Source organism: Pseudovirgaria hyperparasitica, assembly GCF_010093815.1.
Source record: "Pseudovirgaria hyperparasitica strain CBS 121739 unplaced genomic scaffold EJ05scaffold_13, whole genome shotgun sequence".
In the NCBI taxonomy this organism is placed as follows: domain Eukaryota; kingdom Fungi; phylum Ascomycota; class Dothideomycetes; order Acrospermales; family Acrospermaceae; genus Pseudovirgaria; species Pseudovirgaria hyperparasitica.
Genome location: NW_022985561.1, coordinates 1,097,903 through 1,113,461, shown reverse-complemented (window position 1 = coordinate 1,113,461; position 15,559 = coordinate 1,097,903). Strand labels below are relative to the sequence as shown.

The following is a 15,559-nucleotide window of genomic DNA, read 5'->3' as shown; positions in this document are numbered from 1 at the left end:
CAGGGCGCCCAATCCTAAACTTGCACTTTGAAGTGATACCAGCGAGCGTTCAAATTTTCATAGACGTAGAACATGTATAACCCCTGCATGGAATGGAAAACACTACAACACTACTAGCGCAATGCTTTAGAGTAAATTAGATGCCGAAAGTATTGCTAGAATAATGCACCGTTACTATACATGCTGATCGATTGCAACATCGATGAACTAAGCTTATAGCGATACGGCTTTTCGTTTGCGTAGCAATTTGTCTCTTGCTCTTCTGGAAGTCTGCCGTGTAGTAGATACGTCCTCGCAATATCATCCGTGCAGTTGGACGAGTCTCTAGACGAATGTCCATACCCGTGATGAACAACCATCCGCGCATTTCGACCCATCTCAGCAAGCAGCCTGCGTCCATTGCGCAGAGGCGTAGCGGGATCGTATGTCTCCGAGATGAGTAGAACAGGGTGTTTCAGGGTATGGTTCAGGTCGCCACGATATAGCTCCGCTGGGGCCTCCCAGAGATTTTTGAACTGTCGACAGGGTAGAACGTCGAAGAAACGTGAGTTTCCAGCTATCCAGTTCTGTGTTGTCATGTTATGCCACAAGTCACCCCACCAGTCGAGGTTCTCTGGCTGCGGGGCATCGTAGGAATCGGCGCATATGACGAGTATCCCTAACTCTTCGGATAGCGGGTGTGGAGGTAAGGGGTGTGTGGGATTGTATGTCCATCTTTTGGATTCCAGAGCCTTGGCTACGAGGGTGGAATTGCCGTCTTCAAGGTCGGAAAGCAGTTGCGCAAGTTCTGGCCACGTAAAAGCGTTGTACATAGACATGTAGATAAGGTCGATGAGCGACGAGTAGGTGATTAGCGACGGACCGGCAAGGGCAGTGTAGCCAACTGCTGGCCGGGAGAGAAGAGAAGAAATTAGGCTTGTCATCCGTTTTTCCAAGCTGTCTACTGATACAACTTCTTTGCTCTTGGCCTGAGCCAGTGCACACTGATCAGGACCTGCATCCAAACACTCGCCTAGGAAGCCGTCGTGCCAAGCGTTTGTGGAATTGTCGAGAGCTGTCCATCCAAATCCACCGAGCAAACGATGGTCTCGGACATACTCCATGCCGTCCATGACAATGCGCCCAACACTCTCAGGGAACATGTTCGCATAGGTCTGTCCAATTCCGGTCCCGTAACTGACCAGATACGCCGTCAAATCGTCTTCGCGAAGCGCCTTTCTGATCTCTTCCATATCCCGTGCAACAAATGCTGTGCTCACAAAGCGCGCAAAGTCGCCATATTTCTCACGACAGGCATTCAAAACAGCTTCATTCATCGCATCTGCTATGGCCAATTGTGAATCTGGCGAACTCGCCGTCTCGCGATACGTGCCTCCGAGGAGCGACCACCGATCGCGTTCTGAGTCATAGGGGAAACAAGAGACTGATGGAAGAGAGGCATTTACACCTCGTGGGTCCCATCCTAGAACATCATACTGTCCGAAAGATAAGCGCTGCGTCAGATTCTCAGCGGCATGCCATGCATAGCTTGTCCCACTACCACCTGGTCCGCCAGGTTCGATGACAAGAGTACGTGCACTCTTCTGGCCTGACTTGGTGGGTGGTGAGCCGGTGCGAGCGAGTCCAGAGACTTGGTACTTCGTGACTGCTAGACGCACGATTCGTTGATCAGACGCGTTCGTGTAGTCCATTGGCAGATCTAGATATCCGCAGAGATAGATGCCACGACCTGCGAACGGATCCCTGTAACCTTTGATACCGGTTTCGGGAGTGCCTCTTGTAGCGATAGGACCCCAGCTCCAGTGGATCGGATTTGGATTGAATGTACTTGCCCATGACTTTTCTGGGTTGGCGTCATCGAGGTCGGGTAGGACAGATGTGTTGGTACAGGGTACGAAATGAAATGCATCGTTGAATCGCGGAAAACGCCCATATGGAGATTGCTTTGACTTATGATTTTGGAGATTCAACGGAGATATCAAGTCTCGCCATGGCTGGGGCACTGCTGCATAGAAGAAGATCGCTGCAATAACTACACCCCAGAAAAGTCGATGGTGTACGGCCATTTGACGAGGCGGACCAGGGGCAATCTCAACCTGTCCCATCTTCACTGTCTTCATGCGAGAATGAGGTAGTCTAGTTCGTTATGATGGAAGTTGTACCTCCGAACAGCGTTCCATGGGTTGGGGATATCCACGAGGCTCTTTTGGAAGAAAGAAAGAAGAAACATATAATCAAATCTAAATGGTGGATGCATATGTTATGAAGAACAAGTGAGAGCGAAGTTGAACCTTAGGGGTGCCTGACTTACTGTATTATTACCTAAGTCGGGTAATTATTCCAGATCCTAAGACCTGCTACTCGTGGCTCTCGTACACTACAGAGTGTCTTCTCTTTTTCTTATAAAGCAGTAGATATAAAGTAAGATTGGAATTCGAATGTAGAGCGGAAAGAAAAGAGTACCAAAGCCCTAACATATAGCGGTATACAAGAAGTATAACCTGGGCCCAAACTACTGCATTGTTTCATATGCTTGGCATTTTCACGGTTTGCGGGGGTAGGTTTGACGTGGGGGTTTTTACCCTAAGTAAGGATCCACATTCGCCAGCCGAAGCCAAGGTGGAGTGACGGCATTGGCATTCACATATTGAACCTGCGCTTGACTGGAAGTGAATACGCTTCATTCAACCACTTTGTTCTTCTCGCTTTGCTCTTCTCATCGTCTTCTTAAAATCCGTTGCTGTTCGGCGTGTTCATCAGCCTCTTTGCTTATCAAGCAGGCTACTCGGCTTCATTCGTCTCAACCTCCATCGTCATCGCCAGGCAGATTGCCGTAAATTCGAAGCTGTCCTAATGGTACCTACCTTGAAGCGCAAACGACCACAAGTCTCCTATCGCGAATCCAGTCCGGAAGATGAGCATAGTTTCGGTTCAAATCGTACATCTGAAAGATCCGACAGCAGCGACATCGACCCGTCTCCCCGTCGGTCCTCGCGGAAGGGTTCTAAGCCTTCTTCCCAGGTCTCATCGACCCGAACCCGCAGAACTCATGCGCTCAGGAGACCTGGTAGCAGTCGACCATCATACCGTGAGCCAAGCTCCGATCTTGATGATGACTTGGACTTCGCACCCGTCCATGTTAGCCCCATAGACCAGCCACGGGCAAAAGGATCTAGAGTCCACAACAAACCCCGACTGAGAACCTCTCCTCAAAAGTCTTCGTCGCAGAATACTGCTTCGCGGTCGAAACGTGCAAGTCGGAACACAAATAACATAAGAGGCTCCGCCAAATCATCTGCAAAAGACTTGCAGAAAGAATATCCGTCGTCTAAAATAATTAGTGATGGTATAATACCTGCGTGGACAGAACTACCCTATCATATTCTTTTACAAGTCTTTGTATATGCATCATATCCGATAAGTGAGAACACTACATGGCTCCTGAATGTGGCGAGACTGCATCAAAATTTCCTAGAACCTGCTCTCACAGCTTTATACCGATGTCCCCCTGTAACTACGCTCACCAAATCTCAGCATATGAAGCTGCTGAGTACCCTTCTCGAACCCACAGAAGGCCGTTTGTATAATTACAATGTTAAAGTTCAACGTCTGGAATTGGATTCTACCAACATGATGAACTACAATTCTCCGCAGGGTGGAATTTTTGACTTATCAGGGCTTGTGTCAAGCTTACCACAACTCAATGCGCTGGACATCTTCGATCCGGGTGATAAGCCTCCATATCGGCGGCGGAAGTCTGTCCGATGGCACTATCCAGATGCCATGTTCAGCGCTATGCAGCGCAATGAGGTTCACCTGAAGAGTTGGAGATGGAACGCATTGTTATTGTGGACCGACCAAACCCCTGCATGGATGGCAGATTTGCATCAAACCACACCTTTCCAATCCGTATGTCATGTTACTTTCTCCAATTTTACTATAGAGGAACGGGGCGGGTCGATGGAGGAAGGTGAGCAAGCACCTACACGCAGCGAGGCTATGGCATCGGCATTGTCCGTACTACCCAAACTGCGTGGCCTTGCATTCGAGTCTTGTACTCTGATCGATGGCCCATTCTTGGCTGTGTTGCCAAAGGTCCTCTCCAGTCTAAATCTGACGAACTGCCTGGAGCTCACGGCCGAGACACTACAGATCTTCCTCGACACACATGGCGGCAATTTGAAAGAGCTCACGCTTAACCACAATCAAGCCCTGAATTTGTCATTTCTCTCGAACTTGAAGACGTCGTGCCCAGTTCTTGAAAGTTTGACTATGGACTTGAACTACTATAGCACCTTCACGACATCTAACGATGCCGATCCAAAGTATGACGAGCTTCTCAGTCCTAAGAATAGACCTACTTGGCCATCAACTCTGCAGTATCTTGACATGATATATCTTCGAAAATGGACAACCGAAGCGGCGGAGACATTTTTCGAGTCATTAGTAGATTCTGCGGCGCAATTGCCAAATCTACGGACATTGATCCTCAAAGCGACTGGCATTCTGGACATCAGCTGGCGAGACCGAGCACGCTTACGAGACGAGTGGGTCGCGCGGATGCAGCGAGTATTCCTCGCACGACCAGATCCTCCATCTGCTCACCTTATATCCCTTCGCGCCTTTCGCGAATGGAAACAGGTTCATATCGGTACAAAGGCCAGCGTCGCTCGAGATGGCCCCAATACTCCTCGCCAATCCAGCAACACAAAGCGAATCAGTCATGTGCAGGTCACACCCGGCGGGCAGAACCATTCATCTGTTGTGGACAGTGATAGTGATGTTCCGATTCTTCGTCGAGTCCGAGAACAGTATTCAACCAAACGTCGACTTCGACCGCGAACAGCAGCAGCAGAGCCCCTCGTCCAATCAAATGATTCGGAAGACGAGAAAGAATCAGCTCCACGAGAGGAAGACTTCATCCAAGGTCTCTGTACTGTTGTTGACGTGGTTATCGACAACATTCGTCCCCGTGAGGAGATATTCCATGAGGAGGATTTTCTGGATGCTGAGATCAGTGGCGACGAGGATTGGGATGAGAATAGTCCTAATGAGTTCAATGACGCTGGTTATGCTTGGTAGTCATGACCACCGACGAAGAAACGACTTATTGCACAACGGACGTAAATCCTTGTGCTAGACAGACTTCATCTTATTCATCATATATATGATAATGCAAAGATACATCGATACTTTCATGGACTATGCGGGCTTTCTGGACGTGTAGAATGAAGCAAATATCGACTTTTCCCAATAGATGAAACTATGCTTCCGCAGTGTAAGAGAAAACAAGGCTTGGCGCAAGTGATACGATGCATGTAGCTTCCAAACACCAGAACGTTCATGGACACTAGCGCAGGAGCTCTGACCACAGCTCCGCTCGGCCCATGCGCGCCGCGAAACGGAACAAAAAAGTTATCCTTGACATTCGGACACGAAGGCAATGCCATTGATCACTACAACCCTTTTTCGTCTTTAATAGCAGCTACTCCCCCAACCTCTACTTCTCTCTTAAGTGCTCGCGACCACCACCATCAAGATCTCAATTTACACCATTTAACCCGCCTCTCGACCCCTTCATAGCTGTTATGGCTCCTTCCGCAGAAGAAGCGGCCAAGAAGGCCAGTGAAGCCATTGCTGGCTCTGCCGTCAAGGAATTCAAGCGAGAATCTAATACCGCGAGATTCGTTGGTGCCGGTCAGCCATACTGCCCTCGTACAAGGACAGGTGCTAACGGATCACAGGTACCGCCGGTATCGCTGAGCTTGCGATCTTTCACCCGGTGCGCATTACGAATTACCGCCAAGAAGGGTTCTGACATTATGGGATAGGTCGATACCACCGCGAAGAGGTTGATGAGTAACCATGGAAAGGTAAACCAGCACAGTACAAGTGGCTTCCTGGGTCTGCTGACCTCATTCAATAGATCATATCTGCATCACAACTTAACTCCGTCATCTTCAAAGACAAAGCCTCCGCATCGATTCCCCAACGCTTCATCTCACTCTTCCCCGGCTTGGGATATGCAGCTGCATACAAGGTGTGCCCTGCGATGTTTGTACAAGTCCGGAGCTGATGTTTGCAGGTGCTTCAAAGAATATACAAGTACGGTGGACAGCCGATTGCTCGAGATTATCTCGCTAAGAACCATGGCGACAAATTTGACAACGCATTTGGCAAGGGCAACGGAAAAGCCATCATGCACGCGACGGCAGGAAGGTTAGATGCAGCATATCCTTCGAAACACCCATACACTGACACAGGTATCTAGTCTCATTGGGATTGGAGAGATTGTCCTTCTGCCATTAGATGTACTCAAAATCAAGCGACAGACTAACCCTGAAGCGTTCCGAAATCGTGGCTTCCTTCGCATTATTGGAGACGAAGGTTTTGCCCTATACCGGGGTTGGGGCTGGACAGCAGCAAGGAACGCTCCTGGATCGTTCGCGGTATGTTGTGCTGAAGGCGTTCTTGATGCCTACCCACTGACCCATATTAGCTCTTTGGAGGCTCCGCTGCCGCAAAACAATACCTATACAAACTTGAAGACTACAACAGTGCCTCGTGGCTACAGAATTTTGTCGCATCGATCGCGGGTGCCAGCGCCTCTCTCCTTGTGTCCGCTCCTCTTGATGTCGTCAAGACCCGAATCCAAAACCGGAACTTTGAAAACCCTGAGAGCGGATTCCGGATCATTTCTAACATGGCAAAGAACGAAGGCTTCACTAGCTTTTTCAAGGGCCTGACCCCCAAGCTTCTAATGACAGGACCTAAGCTTGTCTTCTCCTTCTGGCTTGCTCAGACTCTGATTCCAGCTTTCGGAAAAGTAATGTAGATGCACCAAACTACTGCCTGGTCTAGATCTATCCAGTATATCTTTCTTGTTCATATTAACATGTACTTCGGGTCGAAACCCTGGTAGGCATCCTTACGAATATTTGCTTTTCACAAGCAAGGCGTCATAATAGAGGACTATACATAGTTGCAAAATCCACTCATACTATGAACCTGGTGATCGCGACATCTCAGTGAGACATTGCCGTGACTGCGCCGCTAGTGATGGTCACCAGCATGTACCGGCATCCTCATCCTCACACGTGCCAGATGTCATAGCCTTCACATACTAGACTCGGCAGACAATGCGTCTGTAAATTAGGACTCCGTGTGTCAAGTGATCCTCACTTTGTCTACAGCCCTTGATAGTGCCATGTGAATAAACCGTAGATACTGGGTTCGGTTTGTTGGGCTCGGAACAGCTGGCACTCTTGGCATCCAACGTGTCTTCCGATTATACCTTAATTAGAGCTTCTTATATATATAAACCAGATATAAATATATGTATGATCCCACAAACTGAATGCAGCTATATAGGTTTGTTGCTATAGAATAGGTTTAATAAACGATACTCGATATATTTTCATAAAATACATATCTTTTCTTGCGATTGATGTAAGCTAGAATAAATGGCTCCAGGGGGAATTATATAGAATAATCTTTGAAATCTTCTCTACCAAAGATATACGCATCTAGAGAAATTAACTCATCAGGGTTATAAGATGTAGGAAATGCTGCGCAAAATGAGTGCCAAGAGTGACACCGGTTTCGAGCATAACGGATTACGTCAGCGGACAGGAGTCAGCATGGACCTCACAGGAGTGGACGGCCGGCAGGCGCACCGCAACACCACCACCACCACCAAGTCCTAAGAGGAGCCTCGCTTTCTATACGCCTTCACACAACACACCGCCTACACCTTCTTATACCTGCTATCCATCCTTCTGCAGGCTATCCCCTCTACCTCACTGCACATTTCCACCGTCATCATGAATCCTGAGTGGTAGGTCGCCTTTTCCAGAACACCAGCTGACAGTGCTATGTATCGATCACAGGCTAACTTATATATCATGCAGAGTTCTATAATACGCCAATACACGCGAAACGCTCATCGGCGTATCCACTGACACATTCACCCACAGATACGACTACCTTTTCAAGCTTCTGCTGATCGGTGACTCTGGTGTCGGAAAGTCTTGTCTCCTCCTCCGTTTTGCTGATGATACGTACACGGAGAGTTACATCTCTACCATCGGCGTGGACTTTGTAGGCTTTTGCCCTAGGCTTGACACAGAGGGACTAACATCACTCAGAAAATTCGCACGATCGAACTCGATGGCAAGACTGTGAAGTTACAGATCGTGAGTCGACCTGTCGGGGCGGATGTGTTGCTATCGCATAGCTAATCAGTCTACAGTGGGATACCGCCGGTCAAGAGCGCTTCCGTACCATCACATCCTCATACTACCGCGGTGCTCACGGCATTTGCGTCGTCTACGACGTCACGGACATGGACTCCTTCAACAACGTCAAGCAGTGGCTGCAAGAGATTGACAGATATGCTACCGAGGGGGTTAACAAGCTTCTTGTTGGCAACAAGTCCGATATGGCAGACAAGAAGGTTGTCGAGTACACAGTCGCGAAGGTAAGACGCTATGTTCCTACTCCGCCTTGAGACAGAGCTGACCTCCATACAGGAATTCGCGGACAGCCTTGGCATTCCTTTCCTTGAGACCTCCGCTAAGAGCGCCACAAACGTTGAGCAAGCATTCCTGACCATGGCCCGCCAGATCAAAGAGCGCATGGGAACCACTCAGGTGAACAACAAGCCAAGCGTTCCTATCGGACAAGGTCAGGGCGTGCAATCTGGCTCCGCTGGAGGTTGCTGTTAGAAACAGAACAGTACCGTGACGAATTCTGGGAAGGCGCGGGGTATATAAGCCATGGGTATGTCCTCATACGCACGTTTGGTCCAGCATTCTACAGTTCTCTTGCATGGTAGACCGGGTGGGACATCCTTTCGTGTATTGGATTGCTTGCGGAGTTCGACAGGTTAACACACTTCCTCGCGCAGTTCTAATAAGATACTTTGCAAATTGACGAAAACTTTGAAGACAGGATGGCCACCGACTGGTCCTACAAATGCTCTAGGTACATCTTACTTATCACAACGGGCTTTCTATTGGCGATTATGGGGAAAGCGAGTCTGTCTGGTCTTTTGCTATAGTTGGCTCTCATTACGTCCATTTTCTTGCGCGGAACATGTTAATGCCAGACATACCATACAATATTTCCCAAGTTCCACAAATCCCTGTGCGAGTGAGATCGGTGCTTGTATTGAGGAGTACAGTCCGTCCGTCCTTGGTCCGAAGTGGATATTTCGACGACACGATGGATTGATTGATAGCCATAGGCAATTAGACCCTGCATTTCAACCCCACCCCCACCAAGACTTCGAGCTTTACCACAACATCCTGAGACAAGATTTATCGTCATGACGAGCTTTACATCCAACCCAGACAACTTCTTCCAAACCACAGACTCCATTGAAGACGCAGCACGCAAAGCCAACAAGAGAAACAACAAAAATGGCTCCCCAATCAAGCTACAGTCTAAGCTCCTCGCCGTCATCTCCGACCCAGACGACGACCGCTATGTCTACGTCGCCGAGGCTGCGGGCTGTGTAAGAAGAGTGAATATTGAAGTGCGTAGGGCCTCTGATTCTATTCTTCGAATTGCTATCCTGGCTATTGCGTAGGCATTGAACACGCGAACGAATGCTAACCGCAACGCAAACAGACCGGCAAGATCAACCGCACATACACAGGCCCAGTCGCCCCCCTGAATTGCCTCGCCCTTAGCACTCGCACACCTCGAACTCTCTTCGCTGGTTGCTGGGACAAATCGGTTTGGAGTTGGTTGTGTGTCTCTGGCAAGCAGACTGCACGCTACACCGGCCACGGCGACTTTGTCAAGGCAGTCACATGCGTCGTGGTGCACGGCACCGAATTGCTCATCACAGGCGCGGCAGACGCCGTGATACGTGTGTGGGACATCGAAGCAAACAGAGCAGTGAGCGCGCTGAAGGGGCATACCAGGGGAATCCTGAGCCTGGTCGTCGATCCGAGCACGACAGCTGCTGCGCATGAGAGCACAGGGGTCGGGAATGGTGATGCCAAGGACGACGATGAAGACGGTGTGACGCTGTTCTCTTCCGACTCAACGCGCGAAATACGCAAATGGTGCATCACCCCTTCTTCGTCGCGGCAACTCACCACGGAGCCGATCCTCGTGCACGAGACGAGCATCACGCAGCTCTATTTCCCCGCATACACCGACGCTGACGATCCGCCGGACCTGTACACGGCGTCGGCGGATAAGTCTACACTGTGTCTGAGCCGCACGGCGACGCCAGCGTGGAAAGCCGATACGGTGCTCGCACATCCTGACTTTGTGCGTGCCGTGCTTGTGGATGGGGATGCGGGCGTGGTGGTTACGGCGTGTCGGGATGAGGAGGTTCGAATCTGGGACAAGAGCTCAGGGGAACTCGTGTATACGTATTCGGGTCACTGGGAAGAGGTTCTTGGGCTGGCGTTTGCACGAAAAGATGGGGTGGTGGGTGTCGTGAGTGTGGGCATTGATGGAACGGTGAGATGGTGGGGAATCGGGAAAGGAGATATTGCCAGAGCTAAAGAGGAGGAGAGGAGGGAGCAGGAGGAAAAAGAAGGTGCTGAGAAAGAAAAGAGTGCTGAGGTCAAGGATGGCTTAATGACGGAAGAAGAGGAAGCGGAACTCGCAGCATTGATGGAGGATAGTGATTAGCCAAGACGTGAGCGTGGAATGGTACACTGGTCATATGAGAATGTTGGTATCATGTGGTATATCCTGAGACATATTTGCAGATAAAGACAGGCGAAGAAATTTTTAAGACCACAATGCCGCTCATGCTCTGTCCCACTCGTACAAGGCCTTTACCATTCTCTACCAGCCGGGAGCTGGAGGTCCGCCACTGTGTTGTTGTCCACCAGGACCATGTTGGCCGGGGTAGCCCCCTTGTTGCTGCTGTCCGAATCCGCCCTGTTGGTTGAAACCTCCTTGTTGACCCCCATAACCACCCGAAGCGTTGTATCCGCCTTGCTGATTTGGCGGAGGAGCACCATAACCCCCTTGTTGGGCTGGACTTCCATAACTTTGATTGCCGCCGTACCCTCCGTGTTGACTTGGTGGAGGTCCATAATTACCCTGATTCTGATGAGGGCCACCGTATGAGTTGTTACCATGCTGTCCAGGTGGCGGATACTGTTGGTTTGGACCCGATTGGTTATATGAACCGGGTGCTGGCGAACCATACGTTTGGCCTGGCGGTTGGTATTGGTTCTGTGGTGGATACGGGCTGTTAGGCCCACTGCCCTGGTATGGAGCAGGACTTGACCCGTAGCCTTGATTGTGCGGCTGTACAGGTGCTGGACCGCCGTGCTGAGCGCCTGGAGGCTGATACGATCCAGGTGGAGGAGCGCCGCTGTATGAACCAGAGTTCCCTGTATTGGAGTAGCCGTAGCCGCTGTTACTTCCATTTCCGTGCTGGCCGGATTGCTGGACAATGTCAGCTGAGACTCAGACAACATCTTGTCTAGTGTGCACATACACCATGTGGTTTGTTGCCGCTCCCACCCAGAACACTTCCGAGCAAGCCCCCAACAAGTCCGGCTCCTGAGCTTGCATGACCCGACTGTTGGCCACTGTGACCTGATGACCCACCATGGCCAGACTGCTTACCCGAGCTACTTAGTGCGCTGATGCCCATGCTGAGCAGATTGCCGGAGCCATGACCAGAGTTGTGACCTGACGAGCCGTGCCCCGACTGCTTGCCGCCTAAGACGTAGTTCGTTCCCATTTTGAACGCCGAATCCTTTAAGGTTGTATCAGACTATGCGACTCCACAGCAGTTTATATGAGCACCTACCAACAGCGAGTTGCCACCCTTTCCACGATCACCTGTCTTGCCGTCTAGAAGACCGCGCTCGCCATCTCCGGCAACGGGACCCTCTGCGCCTGGCGGATTGTATGCACTGACGCCTTGTGCTGGCGTTCCCTTCTGCGATGGTGCAGCATCAGTTGGAATATCCCATTGCGAGGCACCGGTGCTGATCTGAACGTAGTAGTATTTCTGGGAGCTACAATGCCGTTCTCAGTTTAGCAGGCTCTCAGACGGGGCATATTGAGATAAAGGGTCAGATTGAAGCATACCTGGCATCCCATTGGGCAATCCAGCCAGTGGGCAGTGAAGGAAGATTAGGATCAGAAGGCCCTGAGTCGGGTGACTTTGGAGGTTGAGGATGTGAAGGCGTCGAATGATCGGTCATGGTGGGGCAGAGCTCTGCGACTTGGTGGACAAGAAATGGATGGAAGTAGTAAGGAAAGAGACAGAGAAAAGACAGCAGTGAGAATATAAGCAAGCGTCGCACTGGAGGTTAAAAGGAGTCTTCAGACTGCGAGAGCGTAGCAGAGAAGAAACAGGAGAGCAGTTGAATCAATGGAGTGGATGAATGAATGCTTCACAGGCGGTAGCAGCGTTAGGGCCGGCCAAGGAGGGGCGCGGAGGAGGGCGGTGCAAAGACGCCACTGTCATCCGTTTGTCCATAGTTACATGAGAAAGCTTGGCAGAGGGTGCACACATGTCGCGCGCGCACACGAACCGTAGTATAAACGATATTTTCACCTATTACCGCCGCATTATCCCTCTATAATATATAAAACTATAATATATAATAGAAGAAAGTTAGTATAACTAATATATAGTACTATAGATCTTTAATATTCTCTCTATATCCTTCTAGAGCGCCTTAAAATCTAGGAGTATATAGGTAGCTAGACCTAAGAATCTCTCTCTATAATCTACTCTCTTTACTCTTTTTCTATAATTTTAGAGATATTATAGGTAATTTAAAGTAATAAAAAGAGTATAGATATATTCTTAGGGTTATTTAAGATTAGTATATAGTAGTATTTATAATTATAGAGGTATAATATAGCGGTAATAGTTAAAAATGTCGTTTATACTATGGTTCGTGTGCGCGCGCGACATGTGTGCGCCGTCTGCCAAGCTTTCTCATGTAACTATGGACAAACGGATTCTGTTCTAGGAACCAATTCATCCTTCGATGCGCTGGAGTGTAGTGGCTGTGCATCCTAGTGAACACCATTATCATCATTCTTCCAGCTGAAACGGCCAGGTGTACGCGTACAGCCGCCAGCCCATCATGCTGTACACGTTGGTCATATTTCAGCTCTAAGTAATTATTATTCGAATTCATGCTCAATGAAGGCTTATAGTACTTCCTCCAGTCATGCTGTTCCTTGAAATCCAGAATATCTTTGATCTTCTTATTACTCAAAGGCGCTTCCCATTCCCCGATATGTCTGGTCAATTCGGTATCTGGGCAGCTCAACTTCAAGACCTCCTTGATCGGCATCGTCGTAGTAATTGTATCGTTGGTTGCATTGAAGACCTGGAATCCGAGTCCATCCTTCAGCGTGCGTGTATAAGTCGCAGATCTGACCCAGGTCTCTTGCGTCTATGTACGACCAGGCATTTTGCTTTCGACAGGCCGGCTCATGGATTGACATACTTTGGAAAGTCGCGCTCATACTCATGCGGCTCGATAACATTACCAATCCGCAAGGCATATATGTCGACCCCAAACCTCCGAGCAAACCCACGCGCCACTCGTTCACGGCATAGTTTACTAATGGTGTAAGTGTCCATTGGATTGACGTCGAGATCTTCATTCGAAGGAAAGGACTCATAATCATGACCTCCCTGCGCAAAACATCCTCCGTAGATAGTCTCGCCGCTGGCGATGACGATTTTGGGTATCCCGAGCTTCCAGGTCGCCTCAATGACGTTGTAAGTCGACAAGACATTGCCCTGTGAGTGCTTAGATATCATATCTGAACCTGATTGGATAGTGCTCACTTTGTAGCATTCATTGTCTGGCACGAGCATATTGCGAGCATATGCTGCAAAGTGTATGACTACATCCGGTCCTTTTGGATTGCCCTCCGCCTCGTAGCCAGAGAAATTAAAATGTGTAGTCAAGGCGTTGGAGATTTGTCCAGATTCTGTGAGATCAGTATCCAATGAAAAAACTTTTGGATTGTCTAGAGGCACAAGGTCCAAATTCAAGACTTGACCCAGCTTTAAGCAATTCGGCTATGACATGAGCCCGGCCTTGCCTGAGCCACCAGCAAATACAATCAACTTCCCGGACATAGTCGATCGAGAGCTCAAGAAGTGCTAGACAAGGACGATGTACAGAATTAGGAGCTCCTATGTCATTGAAGAATGGAGCAAGGTTGCTACATTATATACTGATGCTATGACTTCTATTTACGGCTAGTGCCAATCGGCAGATGACTTCAATCTTTCTAGGCGCTCAGACAGTAGAACTAATTGAGTTGTTGCTCAGGGAGTCCTGCTACTTCATGGATGAAGGGCTTTAGATGGGAATGGGAGAAAGTCCAGACGCAATTGGAACTGGTTATGACAACGTCATACCCTGACCCTGGCCGCTAGACTCTTTTAGGTACCCTTCTTTCGAAACTCAGTTGTATTTCACGGACCTGCGGGTCGCATTGTCTACATCTCAATGATAATACAGCTCTAGCTTCAGCAATATAGCACGCTTGAGGCTTATGACTTGGAATCATCACAGATGACCGCCGGTCTGATGCGGAGATTCTCGACCTCAAAACGACTTCGCGCGGATAAGCTGATCAAAAGCACCGCAACACCGAGCTCTATCCTCTACATCCGCCAACCTAAGCGCAACCTAGCGAACATACGAGATCGCGAACTCTCTGGATCATGGTTCAGTAGTACTCCCCCGGTGTGGATGCCGGAGCACCAACTGGGCTCGGATGGGGCACCGCCAGATGAGCGGACGTTAAAGCTTGGAAAGAGTGAGCGTATACTGGTGTGCGAACATGAACCGTACTAATTGTCCACTTAGCAATCCGTACTCTTCGAGATCATCTACCTACTCTGCTCGCGTCTCCTCTACCTCAGGAGATACTGTCCCCTCAGATCACTTTGCACCTTTTCCCCTCAACTCACCCACACCTTCCCACAGTTTCAGGAAGAATAGCATACACGGCAGCATTGTGGACGGCTCCTGTCGCTTGGGGATGCGTACCAGTGGTCGGCAATGTCAAGCTCGACATCCTTTCCGAACGGATGTTCCGCAACGGAGGCCACACAGCGGCAACCGACACGCGGCAAGAGAAACTAGTTGTGAAATGGAAGACGGGCAAGAAAAGCAAGAGTAAGAACGGGCAAGGTATATATCGAGGGATATCAACACGAGAGCAAGTCGACCGGTTCAAGGAAATGCTCAGTGGAGGCGCGGATTCAGAATTCAGCGGCCTCTTCATCTTCGAATTTGACGAACAGGGCAAAATTGTTACACATACCATCGAACATGCCGAGGAGGGGGCAAGTCACGATAGAACGGCGAAAGTAATCAGCGTAACTGATTGGCTTCTTGGACGAGCATGGGGTCAGCGAGAAAGCGAAGGCAATCCTGGGCTTGCATTCAATTACTGCGAAGCCGAGCGTCGGAAAGACAACGTCAAGCGTGTAGAGAGAGACCAGTCATGACGAAATTTCCTTTCTTGTTCCAACACTTCCTCCTTGCCACTCAATTGTATACCTGTGTACGCTATC

At 49.5% G+C, this 15,559-nt stretch overlaps 8 protein-coding genes across 8 annotated transcripts; 5 read left to right on the top strand and 3 right to left on the bottom strand.

Moving 5' to 3' along the window:
- Positions 1-155: 155 nt before the first annotated feature.
- Positions 156-2,066, bottom strand: EJ05DRAFT_442113 (alpha/beta-hydrolase; the record flags this gene model as incomplete). Its single annotated transcript, XM_033742020.1, has 2 exons — positions 156-1,750; positions 1,793-2,066. The coding sequence occupies 2 exons, from the start codon at positions 2,064-2,066 to the stop codon at positions 156-158; spliced, it is 1,869 nt and encodes a 622-aa protein (XP_033598145.1).
- Positions 2,067-2,631: 565 nt separating this feature from the next.
- Positions 2,632-5,213, top strand: EJ05DRAFT_478650 (uncharacterized protein). Its single transcript, XM_033744505.1, has one exon. It carries the CDS (start codon positions 2,854-2,856, stop codon positions 5,080-5,082), a length of 2,229 nt encoding a protein of 742 aa, XP_033598144.1. The 5' UTR covers positions 2,632-2,853; the 3' UTR covers positions 5,083-5,213.
- Positions 5,214-5,419: 206 nt separating this feature from the next.
- EJ05DRAFT_467837 (guanine nucleotide transporter) lies at positions 5,420-7,213 on the top strand. The gene is made up of 7 exons (XM_033742860.1): positions 5,420-5,697; positions 5,745-5,782; positions 5,832-5,873; positions 5,927-6,040; positions 6,086-6,219; positions 6,272-6,449; positions 6,500-7,213. Exons 1-7 carry the CDS (start codon positions 5,589-5,591, stop codon positions 6,833-6,835), a joined length of 951 nt encoding a protein of 316 aa, XP_033598143.1. The 5' UTR covers positions 5,420-5,588; the 3' UTR covers positions 6,836-7,213.
- Positions 7,214-7,577: 364 nt separating this feature from the next.
- Positions 7,578-8,726, top strand: EJ05DRAFT_488416 (ras-domain-containing protein; the record flags this gene model as incomplete). The annotated part of the gene is made up of 5 exons (XM_033745708.1): positions 7,578-7,634; positions 7,996-8,100; positions 8,148-8,195; positions 8,252-8,479; positions 8,532-8,726. 5 exons carry the CDS (start codon positions 7,578-7,580, stop codon positions 8,724-8,726), a joined length of 633 nt encoding a protein of 210 aa, XP_033598142.1.
- Positions 8,727-9,058: 332 nt separating this feature from the next.
- EJ05DRAFT_112524 (WD40 repeat-like protein) lies at positions 9,059-10,731 on the top strand. The gene is made up of 2 exons (XM_033739002.1): positions 9,059-9,538; positions 9,634-10,731. Exons 1-2 carry the CDS (start codon positions 9,329-9,331, stop codon positions 10,654-10,656), a joined length of 1,233 nt encoding a protein of 410 aa, XP_033598141.1. The 5' UTR covers positions 9,059-9,328; the 3' UTR covers positions 10,657-10,731.
- An 84-nt stretch (positions 10,732-10,815) lies between these two features.
- EJ05DRAFT_503146 (uncharacterized protein) lies at positions 10,816-12,197 on the bottom strand (the record flags this gene model as incomplete). Its single annotated transcript, XM_033747378.1, has 4 exons — positions 10,816-11,427; positions 11,480-11,743; positions 11,798-12,008; positions 12,082-12,197. 4 exons carry the CDS (start codon positions 12,195-12,197, stop codon positions 10,816-10,818), a joined length of 1,203 nt encoding a protein of 400 aa, XP_033598140.1.
- Positions 12,198-13,447: 1,250 nt separating this feature from the next.
- On the bottom strand, positions 13,448-14,107 carry EJ05DRAFT_503145 (NAD(P)-binding protein; the record flags this gene model as incomplete). The annotated part of the gene is made up of 3 exons (XM_033747377.1): positions 13,448-13,762; positions 13,811-14,047; positions 14,090-14,107. 3 exons carry the CDS (start codon positions 14,105-14,107, stop codon positions 13,448-13,450), a joined length of 570 nt encoding a protein of 189 aa, XP_033598139.1.
- A 442-nt stretch (positions 14,108-14,549) lies between these two features.
- On the top strand, positions 14,550-15,493 carry EJ05DRAFT_503144 (uncharacterized protein; the record flags this gene model as incomplete). The annotated part of the gene is made up of 2 exons (XM_033747376.1): positions 14,550-14,796; positions 14,847-15,493. The coding sequence occupies 2 exons, from the start codon at positions 14,550-14,552 to the stop codon at positions 15,491-15,493; spliced, it is 894 nt and encodes a 297-aa protein (XP_033598138.1).
- Between the last annotated feature and the right edge of the window lie 66 nt (positions 15,494-15,559).

Bases quoted from the DNA above. Each gene is read 5' to 3' on its own strand.
- EJ05DRAFT_478650 (XM_033744505.1), top strand. From the start codon at position 2,854: ATGGTACCTACCTTGAAGCGCAAACGACCACAAGTCTCCTATCGCGAA.
- EJ05DRAFT_467837 (XM_033742860.1), top strand. From the start codon at position 5,589: ATGGCTCCTTCCGCAGAAGAAGCGGCCAAGAAGGCCAGTGAAGCCATT. The intron at 5,698-5,744 runs GTCAGCCATACT...AACGGATCACAG, and splicing joins CGCGAGATTCGTTGGTGCCG to GTACCGCCGGTATCGCTGAG. The intron at 5,874-5,926 runs GTAAACCAGCAC...CTCATTCAATAG, and splicing joins TGATGAGTAACCATGGAAAG to ATCATATCTGCATCACAACT.
- EJ05DRAFT_112524 (XM_033739002.1), top strand. From the start codon at position 9,329: ATGACGAGCTTTACATCCAACCCAGACAACTTCTTCCAAACCACAGAC. The intron at 9,539-9,633 runs GTGCGTAGGGCC...CAACGCAAACAG, and splicing joins TAAGAAGAGTGAATATTGAA to ACCGGCAAGATCAACCGCAC.